At 35.1% G+C, this 16,659-nt stretch overlaps 1 protein-coding gene across 1 annotated transcript in view; it reads left to right on the top strand.

Moving 5' to 3' along the window:
- The window catches only part of LOC143206511 (uncharacterized), a 128,157-nt gene extending 113,964 nt beyond the window's left edge, over positions 1–14,193 (top strand). The window contains exons 7-8 of the mRNA XM_076419090.1: positions 7,381–10,388; positions 13,796–14,193. Of these exons, the coding sequence (XP_076275205.1) occupies positions 7,381–10,388; positions 13,796–14,118 (3,331 nt within the window). The 3' untranslated portion in view covers positions 14,119–14,193. The remainder of the gene's footprint in view (positions 1–7,380; positions 10,389–13,795) is intronic.
- Positions 14,194–16,659: the final 2,466 nt, after the last annotated feature.

Here is a 16,659-nt window from a genome sequence, read left to right as displayed (position 1 = left end):
CAATTCTCCTGTCGACCACATGTATCGTTTAATATCGCAATAAACCAGTATTTCTTCAATCAGTGTTTTTAGTTCTTGTGCAGATTCCTTCCAAACATAGTAGTGAGTGTTCGGAAAAACAATCGCATCGACAGCCACATATATCGACCGACCGATCAGACAAACATTCCTACAACTGGTGACCCCGACGTGATTAAAGTGCCTAACAGGTAAACCAGCTCAACATAAGCCACTCGAGAGGTGCTTGACACGTGCATAGAAGGATAGCACGAGGAATGGAACCAATCAACATTACATGGTCGACGTTATCCCACGAGACTAGCCTGATGAACGAAAACCACAGAAGCCCATCATGCATGACGTCAACACATGAACACCCTTGCATCACGAAACGGGACACGTAAGGCACCACACTTATAGGTACTCTCAAACAAATCGGAACGCCCAAGGCGAACGATGTCCTGCTACAACTTAGTCCGTAAAACTCCTTGCTCAGGTTGGGATCCTCCCCATCTGATAAGCAGTCCTTGGACGATTTATTGTGCGATTTCGGATGCATTCCAGAACCCGCACCACACAGAGGTACGTTCCACGGCGGTTTTAGTAGAAGTGATGTAGCGACCGCTATGACCCCATAGGCCACCACGCGCAACCTACAGCATGTTCAAAAGTTGGCAGCGCCGGTGGATTGGTACCATGCGGTTCCTGGCTATAAAAGACCACCACGACGACGTCTCGCTCTCTTTTTTTTCTCTACCCCTTGTTGTAGTACCACTTCCACAGCGGTACCGTACTTCCTTTACCTAACCTAATATCCTGTCAATTCTCCCTTCGAAAACATGTATCGTTTAATATCGCAATAAACAAGTATTTCTTCAATCAGTGTTTTTAGTTCTCGTGCAAATTCCTTCGAAAAATAGTAGTGAGTGTTCGGACAAACAATCGCATCGACATCCACACATTTCGACCGACTGACCAGACGAACATTCCTACAACTTACTTTCAAAATAGGAGAAAATTGAAGCAATCGAGCAAATCGAGAAAACGAAGCGTTGGTAGTGGAAATTTACATCTTATAATATAAAGGTGGTCATTGTTAAGCTTTCATTGGAAATTTTAATTACTTTTATAGTCGAATTTTAATAGTTTTGATATTTTAAACTTATAAATTCAGGTCCCTATTAAGAATTCTATTTAATCAACTAGCATACATAATCAATCAATGATTTATACTGGATAATTCACCTATATGCTAAAACATGGTATCATCAATAAAGAAACAAATGAAAATATATATGAAGTAAACAATATATAATATTGATTTATAAATATTATTATGTTTTTAACTGGGCATATAATTAAAATACTACTTATTGATTAACTGTCAGTAAGTACTAGTTTTATGTTTGCTAATATTTTTATACAATTATAATTTAACTATTGTAAATTAATTAAGCATTAACCAATTAGGAAATATGCCATTTAAAACGTAACGAATAAATTAACGTTCCCATTAATTAAAAACGTAGTTTGAAATATTTCTGAGGGTGCTTTTGCCAGTGACGTTCTTTATTGTTTTGTTTTTTATGTCGGCAAAGTAGTCGTCTTCATATTAATCCTCTTAAAAAGCCCAAAGTCCTTTTTGAAGGAACATGTCGGTCTGAAAATAACGATCTTTTTTTACGTCTCCGATATAAATGTACTGATAAAAAACAAAACCCGATGTTAAGAGTCTTCAATTCCATAATTAAGGAAATTAAGTCATTAAAGTTTATTCAATTAATATAGAAAAATTTTTTAGAAATGTAGTATTATTTATATAATTTATATTCCACTCGATGGTCGACCAGTGTGCACAAAGTAACAGCGGATGTTATAATAAATACAGCCTTGCAATATTTTTGGACGCTTCACAAACTATTTGGCCAGGTGTCATTTGAGATTAATGTACAAAATGAGCGATTTGCTACCGCGGAATTACTGACTGGTCGACTGCTGGAACCATATCCTTTCGAAAGAACATGTAGAGTCTCGCATGAAGTTCTCAACACCTATACCTATTTCGGATATACCTGTTCTATACTTCTGATATCTCAACAATAAAATAAACGGTAATTAGAACATTTGCCGACAACACAGTTATCACGGCAAAAGATATACCACTGCCTAAGGCTGTAGAAAACGTACAAATAGCAATCGACAAGATCTACAAATGAATTAGAGACCATAAAATACAACTTAATAGCTCCAATTTTGCACATGTTAACTTTGCATTGCGGCGAAATGACAAAAACCAAAAAAAAAATTTACTGATATTCGATTACTCAATCAGAATCAGCTAAATACCTCGGCATACATCTCGATGGTAAGTTTAATTGAAAACATCATGTTAGCCAAAAAACAGACCAGAGACTCAAAACTAAGCAAGTGTATTGATTAGTCGGTAAGATATTCTGAAGCTCAGATCGAAAAGATTGCACAAAGAGCTGCAGAATAACCTTGAGATCAAATGAATATATGAAGTGATTCAAGAAATATTGTTGCTAAATTACAGCAGCCTGGAAGCTGGACTGGACAACACATAGAAAATCAGAAGGTTGAAGCGAACCATACCATATGAACTTGTTTAGTGTATTCTTAACTATAGCTTAAGGGGTTTAGCTTTATTATAATTTGGAAAATATTTACTAGTAGTATATTGATGCAAATACAACCGAACAGTAGCAATAAATTAATTTATAAATTAAGATTGTACTAGGCATATCTAATGTAAAATATAATTATTAAAAAAAATAATTTCAAAATCTTATCTTCACAATATCTAGTCATATTGCTGTACTGTACACTCAAATTAAAATAACATTTAAATAAAGCCGGTAAGTACAATCTCGAGTTGACTTAATTTAGAAACTTGATTGGTGGATATATAAGGAAAATAGACATAATAATTGTACAGTGTAAAGACGTCAATAGCTCCCCATATTATTTAACATCGCACCATCACACCAACAAAAAAATTTCACAGAATTTAAAGAAAAAACAGATCATTATTTTCCGAAAAGTTATGGAAAATTCTAGAACTCAAATGTTAGATTCAAATCAAGAAAGACACCATAGAATATTACCAAGGAAATAATAAGGTCCAGTGGTATGTCGTATACAGAGCCAGCCTTTAAAATTCCGTGGACATGATGTACAAATGTTAAATGATCCCAGCCTATGACTGCATTAGAGACAAACCGACCGTAAATCAAATTATAACGGAATTTAAAAAAAAACGTTAATCAAGGTATAGAAGAAAATATTTATGACAGCGTTACATTGCGTATAGTTGTAGATCTTTACTTTGTCCTGGTCAAACGAAAAATGAAATAAATTTCTGATTAAACTGCATTTATAATGACGTCGTTATATATAACTTTTTCACTACACGATTTTTATAACGATCAGTTTATTGGGTACTTTTCTGTCTTCCTTTTCTAGAAGAGCCGGCGCAGTCTTAAATGCGATATGACGGTCCTCCTACTGTTGCGATAGTCACGGGCTCCAATGGTCGTACAATTTATGTTTGTGATTGTTTAATATTTGTGATAATTCTAGGCAAGAGTGTAAAATCCGACAAGGCAAATGATTCTGGTCACCCCAGTAACCTGGCTGGGTAAGACCGAATGTCTTCTGGGATGATTTCTAATATTGGTCAATCGCCAGTCGGTAGGCTTAAGGCCGAGGACCGTGGGAAATGTTAATCGAGGGAAATGCTCAAATTTCAAAGGCATGTACACAGGTTGCACCCATTTTTTTTATCTAAATTAATGAGATATTTGTCTATAATGTTATTGCTGAGCTAATTCGACGGAAAATCGGAAGTTCTTCAGTGCAAAAGCCATTCAGTTTGCTTTTTAATCACTAACTATAGCATATAAGACCTCATAGAAATATTGTAGCCAACTTCTTCTATGGTGTAATGCTTAAAACTCCCAAAGGAGGTCGCGAGTTCGATTCCCAATGGGGACAATAACTTTTTGTTCTTGTTTAGTTAGAACATTTGTCAAAACCTAGACTATTTAGTGGACCCCGGGGCCTGAAGCGCCCCTTATCTTTAATCACTATTTATCTAATCCTTCGAGCCCAAAAAAATACAATAATAATAATAAAATTTTGTGACAATTACCAACAAAACAAATCTATATTAATATAACTGGTTGATTTCGGCCCCGAATTCAAGGTGATCAGTAATAGCTAAAATAATATTGTAGGTAGATAAATAGGTTTAGGTAGGTATTAAGCTAAATTGTGTGTCTATAGTAGAATATAAAGTACGTGTATTAGATAGGTTAAATATAACGTTTTTGTTTATTTTCATTTAGTTATTACAACGATTATTATGTATATATTTTATTTTAAAATGTTTTTTTTGCTAAAAATCCAAGTTTCATTATTTTTCAATTTTTAGTGAGTTCCTTATTTATTTTTTGAAGTGGGTTCCATTCTTTCTAATATTGCATGTGCCATTAGAAACAACGTAGCCTAATAACATCCCACGTCAAATATTAGTTTTTCATTTAGTATTATTGAATTATTCAGTACATGAATACATTCATAATGGAGTGGTCATAACGCTGTTTAATTTGAAGAAATCTGCTGCTGATGCCTATCACACACTTTTAGAAGCTTCTGGTGATGGCGCTCCATTACATTTCAATTGTCAGTTTTAGTTTCCATGATTTATGAGTGGTGATATTGATGTCAATGACAAAATATGGTCTGTAGGATTAAAATAGTCGAATGTACTAAATTCAATCAGATCAGTGGTATAGCGTAATCAGCTACTACTGTAGATGTCTACCGACGTCAGTAGGTATTGTTGCAAAAAAGTTAGTAATAGTGAGTAACAGACACAAGGGCATGACGCTTTCTGACTACCTCTTGTTCCAATTCTGTAAGGCTTGGCTGACAATATATGCCCTTTTAAAGTAAAAAGTTGTCACAATATGTACTATAAACAACTTATGTCATATAGATTAATTTTTTAAATATGATTACCGTTGTGTTATAATCAATTGTAAGCCTTCTGTGTCTATCATAAAATGTCTCATAGGAATTATTTTTTACGTTTGTTTAATTAAAATTTGATAAACTTGTTAAAACACTGGAAAGTTTGGATAATCAAATTCACGAAGACCCATAGAAAATGGGAACAATATATTTGTATTCACTCGAACCTTTTAGTTAATAAGTGTGCAAGTCCTTCACATTTACATAAAACATCATTACACTGAATTGTGCGCAGATACCTAAAGCTAAAGCGGCATCCCTACAAAATTAATTTGATGCATAAGTTAAAGCCCCAGGATATCAATCAGAAGCCATTTACCAACATATTGTTTTCTAATGAATCTCATATTTATCTCAATGAATGAATAATTAAGAGACAAAGCATTTTTAGTGAAATACTTTCCTTAATTAGGTGTCTTATAATTAAGGAACATTTAACCACAATCTTGTTTTTAAATCACTTTGTTGCTGTGTTATAAACTGGCAGAGTGAGATCAACTTCACTAACGTAAAATACTGGGTGTACCAACTGATTTTGAGGTGGTTGGTGTTCCCTTTTGCACAATTTTAAGTATTGCAGTAAAACTATCGTTTAGTGAACCTTCTAGCTCTGAAGATTCTGGTTCATCGCCTTCCTTATCTCATGCTAACTAATGTGAATCTCATTTTCAAACTTTTGTTGATTTGCTGCATGATGCTGGAAATTTTCTCCATCATCTTTATGATTTTATGATTTCTCATTTTCTGAATTGTTATAGGAAGCTGGAAGATTGAGTAGATTATGGGAACTAATCTTCATCCTTGCTATCAAACAATCAATTGGTATCAGAATCATTATCGTCGTTCATAGACTTTGCATTCAATTCAATATCTTGCTCTGTTGCACTGTTTATGAAGAATAGGTTTATATATTATTTAATTTATTAAACCTCATAGGTCTCAGACGATTCATATGTATACAATATTGTAGTGTCTTTCAACCGTTTTTATGTGCGTGTTAAAATCAAACGCATCAATTATAGTCAATATCAATCCCCATTTACGATAGTTATGGGGATTGATATTAATGCCTTCAACTCCTCATCGTCTATTCTCGATTTCTTCTTGTACTCTGCGCCTTCGGTAACAACATCACGATTTAAAAGGTCGAAACCAGAAATCGACGAAGCTTGGCTATCATAAGTTTCACACAGTATTCAAAGGCTTTCAACCGCTTTTTTCTTCAAATTGAATTAAAAAAGTAAAACTTCTAGCAAATACGATTTAATAAGTACCAATTTAGACAATTTCGACGCGCTAAAAAATTTTGTTCACCTCTCGAAGACACATACTGACAAGTGAAGACTGCTGTGAGGCTTCCACATGAAGTTGGTTACAAATATACCTAATGGGATTTAATACACCATCTATCGTAAATTCTTTAAAAATTAATGGTCTTAATATCAAAAATACAGAACATTATTTAATTTACAAAGGTTGCATATAAAGTACATTTACAAAGTACATAGCAAAATTTAGTTTTACATACTCCTCCCATGTTTTTTTCACCTCACTTAGGATAACATAAACTTGTCTGATTCGCTGAGAAACTCAAATCTGACTCAAGTTTTCATTCTAGAAAAGAAATATAAATAATTTTGATATTTCTTTTGGTTTTTTTGGCAATTTACTTGCATAACATATTTAAATACTCAGTACCAAAACATATCTAATAGAAAATAATTTTAAATATACTTCCTTTCACTACAATGCTCATAATATTAGTTAGAATAAGAGGGTACTCTGATTTCTGTATGCTAAGTAGCGTCGATAAAGCTGAATATTAACTTATAGATTAGTCAAATATGAAAAAAAGTGTAATATTAATTTATTTTGGCATCCCAAGCAACAACGTGGTACATATAAAGCACACTGAAAAAATATTAGGATATCGAAATCTAAAGGTATACTTAAGAGGTTTAATTAATCCACAGCAGGTTTAATTCTTAAGAAACTATTAACGAATATTGGCAGACATGAGTCAAACAGCTTGAATAGCCCGATAATTATATGGGCTCCTAAAGTAACAGCTGGGAGAGAAAAATCTGTAAATAAGGCCCTAAAAGCTTAATCCGTTTGATTTTTCGTATATGTGGGATAAGTTAATGTTCTCCCTTAAGGGAGTGAAAATACTTTCTATCAAAATTTATAAAATATCAAAATAATAATTTCCAAAAATTTGTTATATAATAAGTTATACAAAATCGAAATTACTTTCTAATTACCTCATATTTTTTAAAATCGGAATTCTTTTAACCATTTTAATGCTTTTTATTTTTCTTTCAGGAATCAGATATCGTCTATAAACGGCGATTGGTCCCATATGAAAACGACCTTAACCACTCTGTTTGTTGGTGAAAACGACATCAGCGAAATGGCCGACTCGACCGTTTCCTCGCCGCATATCTCGCACACGGGCCTGCGTCAATTGAAAGCCCTCATCTGGCTGAATCTGGACGGCAATCGAATACACAAAATCCACAAGCACTCTTTGCCCGCCGCTTTACAAACCGTTAGCATATCGCATAATTTGATCGAGAATTTTCCGCTCGATATCATCTCGACGATACCGCGACTACAATGGCTTTATTTGCGCGGAAATCACATCAAGACCATACCGGAACATACGTTCCCGAAAAAACTCTGGGTGCAGAAGATCGATCTCAGCGAGAATTTCCTCAAGACGTTGCCCAGTGCCCCGTTTAACAACTCGATCTATATCAAGGATCTCAATCTGGCGATGAACGATTTCACTGCGGTCACCGCCGCGAGTTTTTCCGGTTTGGAATGCCGACGGATTATTTTGTCTTATAATCAGATCGAGAAATTCGAGGACGATGCGTTTCAGGGAATCGTGGAGACTTTGGAGTATTTGGATTTGGATCACAATCGACTGAAATCCGTACCCGAGTCTATAGTTGAGCTAACGCAATTGAAGTATTTGTATTTATCGTTCAATTTTCTTAGTGAAGTTCCTGACGGTGCCCTAGAGAACTTCGGTGGGAGCTTGAGAGCTTTAAGTCTGAGCGGGAATCACTTGTACCGTATCCCATCAGGAGCGTTAGCGAACTGTTCTAAGATATCATATTTCAATATTGGTTTCAATCAGATACACGAAATTTACGAAGATGACTTCACCAGCTGGGGTAAACTGATACAGACCTTGATTCTCAACAACAACCGCATAACGAACCTGAACGGGGGTGTATTCACCCACCTGCCCGAACTGAAGGAGTTGAGCTTCAGCTTCAATCCGCTCCGGTACGTAGACGCGTCCGCATTCATCGGTCTCGACAAGTTGGAGAGCCTCGAGCTGTCGTTCAGTTTCGATCGAGACGACTTGCCGTACGACAGCTTCAAAACGCTGCCCCGACTCCAGATCCTGTCCCTGGATCATAATAACTTTCACGAGATTAAATCGGAATCGTTCGATGCCCTCTCGGAAATAACCTATCTCAATTTGGAATCGAACAAGATCGAGACGGTGCCGTCGAATTTATTCAAGCCGGAGGTCCACGCGAAACTGAAAAATCTCAGGCTGTCCAATAACGAACTGACGACCATCGAGACGGGGACGTTCCGCTCGTTGGGGAGCCTGTTCGAAGTTTCCCTATCGGAGAACAAAATCGCCAATTTGCAAATGGAATCTTTCGCCGACCTGCCGCAATTGAACAAGATCATACTGTCGAACAATCTGATATCGAGGATTGGTCCGGGGGCATTCTCCAACTTGTCCTCTTTAAGGAAATTGGATTTGCAGTTTAACGAGCTGACCGAACTGTCGTTTAAACAGTTCGTTAATCTCACATCGCCTTTGAGTTTGAATCTGAGCTTTAATGCCATATCGTCGTGTATTTCGCAAAAACACGAACTGCATGTTGATATTTTGGATCTTCGGTACAACTTACTGAGCAAAGTTCCACAATGTCTTCAGAGTACGGTTATGTTAAAAAAACTTTACTTGGACCACAATGCCATCATTACTTTGGAATATAACATCTTCATGCAGCTCTCGTCTCTGGAATACCTAGGATTACAGAACAATCATATCTCGGTAGTCGAAAAAAAATCTTTTTCTGGTCTAAAACGATTACAATACCTGGATCTATCCCGGAACCTCATCAGTCATCTCCACAACAATCAATTTACCGATAATCCGAGATTAAGAGTGTTAAATTTAAGCAGAAATAGTTTGAATTATCTTCCTCGAGAAGTCTTTGGCAACACCGTGCTGGAGTTTATCGATTTAAGTTTCAATTCATTCTCCGTGGTACCCAGCTTCAGTTTGTCAAACGTTGGATTAACCTTGAAACATCTATCATTGCATTCAAACAATTTAGAACATATAGATATCACGACATTTCCTGATATTCCCTTTCTGCATCACCTGGATCTGAGCAAGAATAAACTCACGATATTACCGGACAATGTTTTTACCAGTCTGAGCTTGCTCCAGTATTTAGACCTGAGTTCGAATCCTCTCAGGGCAAATTTTAAGGAATTGTTCCACTACGCTCAGAATTTAAAATATCTCAGTCTAGCCGACACAGGAATCACTCAGACGCCGATGCTGCCATTACCGAATCTCATCCATCTGAATTTATCTCTAAACAATATCCAGGAAATCAACAAGAACTCCGTTCAGGAACTGTCGAAGCTTAAATATTTAGATTTAAGTCGCTGCAGCTTGAATTACATCCCGTCCCACCTCTGGACGTACCTGAGCAGTTTAAAGCATCTCGATTTGTCCTTTAATCACATAAAAGAAATAACGGTCGACAGTTTCCACGGTCTTAAATCCCTGCAGGTGTTAAATATTCAGCATCTTAAAAGGCTTTCGCGATTTGAGAGCAAGGCGCTGATTCAGTTGCGAATCCTCTCAGATTTGTACATGCAAACTTGGCCGAGTGTCGAGCGCTTTTACGATGAGCTGTGCTACTTATTCTCGCACGCCACCCAACTGAAGACGTTACGGATCAATGTGATCGAGCACCGGCTCGAGGACCAGCTGGCCTGCCTGACGAATCGGAAAATAACGAAGCTGGAGATAACCGGACGGAATTTGCGCATCGTCGACAAGGACGCGTTCGCGAGATTCTCGAAGAACCCAAGTCTGACGATAAAAATATCGGGGACGCAGATATCGGAACTACCTCCGGGACTGTTCGCGAATATGGAGAAAATCCAATATCTGACGATCGATCTGTCGAATAATATGTTGAACTCCTTGACGCCCGAGACTTTTTATGGAAATTTCACTACTTGGGATGATATTGGAACGACCCTTATTTCAGGTAACATTTCTTTTAATTGAGATGGTATTAGCTAATAAATTAGGTTTAAAGGTAATTTTAATTTGAAGCTTTATTGTACAAAATGGCTACAGTGTATTTTATTCAAAGTAGTACCCATCGATAACCGCTACTTTTTCCCATCTTTCAAGATATTTACCGATTCTGTTTCGACAAAACCATATATCTTTTAAGGTCTCCCACGAATTGGCCCACTTTTGGTATCTTCACTAGAAGTGACGCGCATCTCAGGTTAGTCACGACTCATCACGAACAAGATCTGGAGAATACGGTGGGTGGGATGGCACTTCCCATTCCCATTTTACTGTTTTGAGATATGTATTTGTTGATTTTGAAACATGTGGTCAAGCGTTATCATACAGAAGAATAATATTGTTGGGTCTTTGCTCGTATTCCGGACGTCTTTCAGGCAGTGCTGGGCTCAAATACATCAATTGTAGTCGACAGCAATCCCCATTGATGGTATAACTAGATTTTGGCAGCTCACAGTATAACGCACCAAGCTGATCCTACCAAACACAGAGCATTAGCTTGGAGCTGTGAATATTCTTGCCCTTGATGTTGCTGCATTATCAGGTACTACCTATGATTTTTTCGCTTTGGTTTGTAGTAATGGATCCACTTTTAATCACCAGTAACAATACGATCAAAAATCATTAATTTTTCTGTTGATGCAGCATTTTGGAGTTGACTAATGGTCTTCCAATGTCTTTTCAAAATCCTTTCATATGTTACTTTCAGCCAATTTAGTACCGATAATTGTGTATATTCGTCTTGAGTTTTATATAGGTCGTCATAGAGTAGTGCTTTTAAATCTTCGTCTTGACACATATTGAAAAATGAAGCCGTTAACATCAACATCAAGTTCGAACCATTTAAACACAATAACAACATCTTTTAATTCTTTAATTTAATTAATGGCCCAATATTGTTTATTTTCTTTTTTTATTTTTACGAAAACATATTTGGAATGGCTTAGACATATTATTGCAGATGCTTAGACATAGGTAGTGGATTAAGAATTCGTTCGTTCTCACAATCCGATGTACAGATCTTTTAAATATCTTTAAACAACATTGATGCAGTGATATTTTTGGTTCAATAGAAGCCAGCAGCAACTAAGTTCTTCATAATTGGTAATGTACAATTGCATTTAGTCAAGCAATTCAGAGCAGCAATCAGTAATATTTATCTTCCGTGTTCTTAGAGTTTCTGCAACATTTCTCAAGATACTGCTTGACTTGCTAATATTTCTCTTCCCTGAAAATCAATAATTAGTCAACATAAGAAATGATGTTCCATCCAACTTTCATAACCAGTCGTTCTTATAAAGTCATTCGGTAAAACTAAGTTTCGCTAAAACTATTAAATTTGATAATTATTAGCAGGAATGACATCAAATATCAGTTTCAAGTTTCAGCCTCCTATTTTTCAGATTGCTATCCATAATTTTAATTTATCTTTTCTTCAGAATCGCACTTCTGTTCAATTCGATTTCGCATAAGAGGCTACGAGGATTTCATTCACTCTTCAATAGACAGATATGAACTGTATGATAATTGGCACTTATTGCAACTTACATCTCTGGAATTGCGCATTAACTGGTGCATTAGTTTATGGAGCCGCACATAAATATTTATAAATAATCGTTCAATAGAGGAGGATTTTAGTCTTGATTGTAAAATTTTCTCTCCTATGCATAAATCATATCAAAGAACCCAAATTTTCTGCGGCTTGGATGATTCGACTCATTACATCAGCAGTACATTTAAAACACCACTTTCTTCTACTGTATTACCAATCCCAAGTATTTGCACTACTGCAGGTGCTCCAACTAGAAACCGTTCAGACATTACCAGGCTGCCCGTCAATTATCAATACATTGGTCTTTTCTTCATTAATTGTCAGGCCATATGGCTCCACAATATGCATAAATACGAATCAACGAATACAACATATCATCAGCGAAATTCAAATCGATAAAGAAGTTTGTAGCATCATATCTCTATTTAAAGATTTTTCGCATAATAGCATTCACTACAACATTGACAAACACCGGGTCGTATCACAAATAAATTTGCCAGATCATTTCTAACTCTCATACGCACACCGTTAGTGAAACATCTGATGTTTAATAATTGTTAGCTGTTCATTTTCAGCTGTTGAAGCTATCCAAAGTCAGTGTACATAGTAGTATACAGTAGAAAGCAGAAAGAATTTTTTTAAGAATAACAATGGCACGCTTTCTACAGCTAATACTTTCCTCCATAAACTGACGGACTGCGAATTTTCGTGAAAATGTAAATCACGGCTATTTGAACTCCCATTTATTTGATTTTCATTAAAAAAATCGAATATTGGTATGAGATTATTCCTCGAGAGTCTTTCCAATGTGTAATATATCTGCTTTTTTTTTAATATTCGTACTCTCATTTGTTCCTTGGTACGGTATAGGTTTTAGAAAGTCATAATCTAGTCTATTCCAGTGAATATAAATACGGAAAAAGTTCGTAATTAAATCATTTCCATTTTATATATAAATATAGTATAAATACAATATAGTATAAATGTTGCTATCTGGTGAAGTATTCTTTTATTGCTATATCACTTTGTCGTCTTTCTATGTTATATATGTTACGTAAATTCCCTTTTTCCTTGCAAAATATATCGATATTTTTTTTCTCCGATATATCGTTATATCGATATTTTTTTAAAAATATCGAAAATGATTTAGTCAGATGTCAAGAGTCAAGATGTCTCCATTCCTGCAGTCTCTTAATAAAATAACAACAATTTTGCTGTTTGGATAAATTGAACTTGGGAATCCAACTACTCATTGTGCTTTACAAAATGCTATTCCTTCATAACAAAATCGCTGTATTATACTCTCCGTATCACTGATAATACCTCAATATATTTATACTATGCTATTTTTAGCATTTATACTCACAACATTCATTGAACAACAGTATCAGTCATCCACATAACTTTTCTGTTCTCTTCATAACGTTGGCACAGAAACTGAAAAGTATACCCGACTACTTGCAGAACGTTTAGTTCATTGGTCTTGATTTTTCTTATTGATAGAGCATTTATTATTAACAAATGTAACAAAAATCCTTTTAATTGACTTTGCAACGTTGTCTCTGCATTTTCACACGTTCTCAAACACAATCACAGTACAGAAAAAAAATTTCAAATGATGTTTAATGCAACATCATCAGCTGATAGTTATCATAAGATCGCTATGCTGCCATCATGTACGAAATCGAAAACTAGAACAAATCTTGAGACACATCACTTTGCTGAAGCTGTGATGAAAAACAGTAAACATTTCGAACATTACTTATTCAATATCTAATACCTATATTTTATTTGATTTATTTCAGGTGGTTTACGATTATCAGGCAATCGTTTTCGTTGTGGTTGCCACCTTGCTTGGTTGGGCCATTGGTTACGGCGCTGGACTAGGGAATCCCTCCAAGCCCACAACGTCCCTGTGGAGCTCTCCTTAAAGGTACACCAGATAGCCAAAGAGGCGACGTGTTGGGACTCGGCTCGCGAGAGGCACGTCCCCATCCTGAGACTGCCGCCCGTCGACATGAGCTGTCAAGCGAGCGCCCTCAGCAGTCGCGCTAACCATCCGTATCACCAGTGGCGATCTGTGATAGTGTGTTTGCTTTTGTTGGTGATGTTTATAGGAGGTGCGTGAATCAAATAACCGAATCAAGAGTTAGTTAATGATTAACAAATTGACAAGAATCGCGGCGCTAATTAGTTAAATTTTATATAAATTGGTCTAACACGGTGTTTATATCTTTGTTAATTTTAAACGAGAGTTTACTTGGTATACCTGACTTAAATCAGTTAGAAACTCTAAAATGACGTTAAGTTAGTTCATTGATCAGTTTTTTATATTTGTCTTATTTCTAAAATAGGAATATTATTTTGAACAAATAATCCTAAGGCTCAGAATAAAATTATATGGGTTCAAAGAACAAAATAAATAATTACAAAAATGTTAACTCTAATACAATTACATGCATGCTGTTGATGCATTGACTAAATGTTCTCATCTGATAATTTATCGTTGTTGATACATCAATACTGGCCACTCAAGTTTAGGCAGTCCAAGTTCCATAACTTTAATTCATACCAGGATATATATTTAAACCATCATATTAGTTTCAAACCCAAAACTTAAGTATTTTGACAGTCTACCATGTCATAATAAATAGCGGTCCCTGTAAAATATATCTTCTTCCTTGGTTTTGATCTCCCCTGGTATTCCTGTTCTTAGCTCTACTGTTCTTATATTTCTTCTTTCTTCCTATATCTGGTGGTGCTATGTTGACTAATATAGAAATTAGTTACAAAGAGTGTATTGATTCAAAGATTGTATCAGCAGTAAGTAATGCTTTTTCCGTCAGCACATCAGCCTGTTACTGAATATTTTTGAATTAACTCGACATAAAGTGATTCTCTAGAGAATTAACTTATTTTCTAAAGAATCTGGTTTGGATATTGTGAAGCCCCTATCAATTAAGGAATTCAGGCGAAATAGATAGATTCGTTATCACCGTCAGCATCATTGGTAAGCAATATCGGAGGTTTAAAACTAACAAGTACCAACGGACCATGAAAAAGCCGAGTTTTTAGGAATTTTTCAGGCTTATTAAGGTCAGACATTTAAAAGACAATCGAAAAGTAATCATTCAATAATTGTAATAGCTATCCACCACCAGTAAGTAACCACATGTGAAGTGAAAGCTTTTGTATTGCTATTATGTGATAAACTCAGCTGTGAACGCTACATCCATTGTTTATATAAATTTTACTTAATTTGATATTTATTCGGCATTCTGGTGTTTATTCCGAATGTTCTTCATATATTTATATTTCATATAGGTCGATAAAATGATTTAGAATTTGAATTTGAAGCCGATAAATGCCGATATTTTCTTGGTAACTGAATCAAACTATCGTTTACTCTCATGTATCGTTTTATTTCAGCATATTATTGAGTAAGCTTATTACCAAAACTATATCAACTTTCGCAAGTCCATAAACCTTCTATTTTTTCTCACTTAATTATCAGCAGTATGACAGGTCCAAGATACGATATTGCTAAATACCTAAGTAAATATTATAAAAACTACCAAGAATCATTAAAATTTCTTTTTGGTTACTTAGTGAGCCAATAATAATCTGACATAGGTTTTACTTAAGTGTTGTATTGCTCTCCTGGATTTCTTCAAATCTGTTAAAGTAAAAAACAATAAATAATTTATCAATTAATTGTCTCAAGTGTAGCATTACTCTTCTTGTGAGTACACTATATTGGAGAGGTAAATGCAACATCCTTATTTACGCTAATTCTATCTAGATACTGTTGAGATTTACTCGGCATTTTCTTAATATATTTATATTGCATATAAATCAATACTATGGTTCAATAATAAGGAATGCGACGATGACTCGACGAAAATCAACATATCCACCAGCATGTTCATAGTTACAGGTAGTGCTATCGTTTTTTAAACGCTAATGTAATATTTTCTTGGTCACTAAAGTATAAATTACTTAAATCAATCGTTTTATATCAGCAAAAACTGGCGTTCTAGGGCGTCTAAAGAAGTCTAATATGACTTTGATTGTGAAGAGTCGTCAAGAATTTTCAAATGCTCTATAAGATAGATTAACTCTATGATATTTTACATCATTACACTACTTTACTATTCAACTTTCGTTTATTTCTTGTCTTTGTATTATTTTCTAGTAACCCTTTTGATCAGTATTTGTTCTCGTTGGGTATTTTACAACTAATATATCTAGGATACGAGAAAATAATACAATTGGAGTTTGAATTTGAATACAAAATATGTAATGATAAGATTTTAATATATAAAATTATGAAAGTAATTTATCAAGAAAAAACAATAATATTAAATCTAATTATATCAATCAAATAAGCCAATATTGCTTTACAAGTTACTTATTACATCGTCTTTACCTTTAAAAGTTAGTCTTGAAATTCGTGCCCTAATTATATCAATCAAATAAGCTAATTTTGCTTTACAAGGTACTCCTTACCTCCTCTCTACCTCCCTTAAATATTTGATATTACAACCCAAGCTTAACTATCTCCTAAAATAGTTAATGAGCCTCCGTTCTCTACCGAATGCGCCAATTTGCATTTAACGGATTTGATTTAATGACCTATATGATGAAAATAATGCATTGGTCCTTCAAT

This window comes from Rhynchophorus ferrugineus, unplaced genomic scaffold, assembly GCF_030347505.1.
Source record: "Rhynchophorus ferrugineus isolate W39M unplaced genomic scaffold, kcgeb_rfMv2 rfM1, whole genome shotgun sequence".
Lineage (NCBI taxonomy): Eukaryota > Metazoa > Arthropoda > Insecta > Coleoptera > Curculionidae > Rhynchophorus > Rhynchophorus ferrugineus.
The sequence above is the reverse complement of the archived record's forward strand: the minus strand, read 5'-3'. Positions and strand labels throughout refer to the sequence as shown.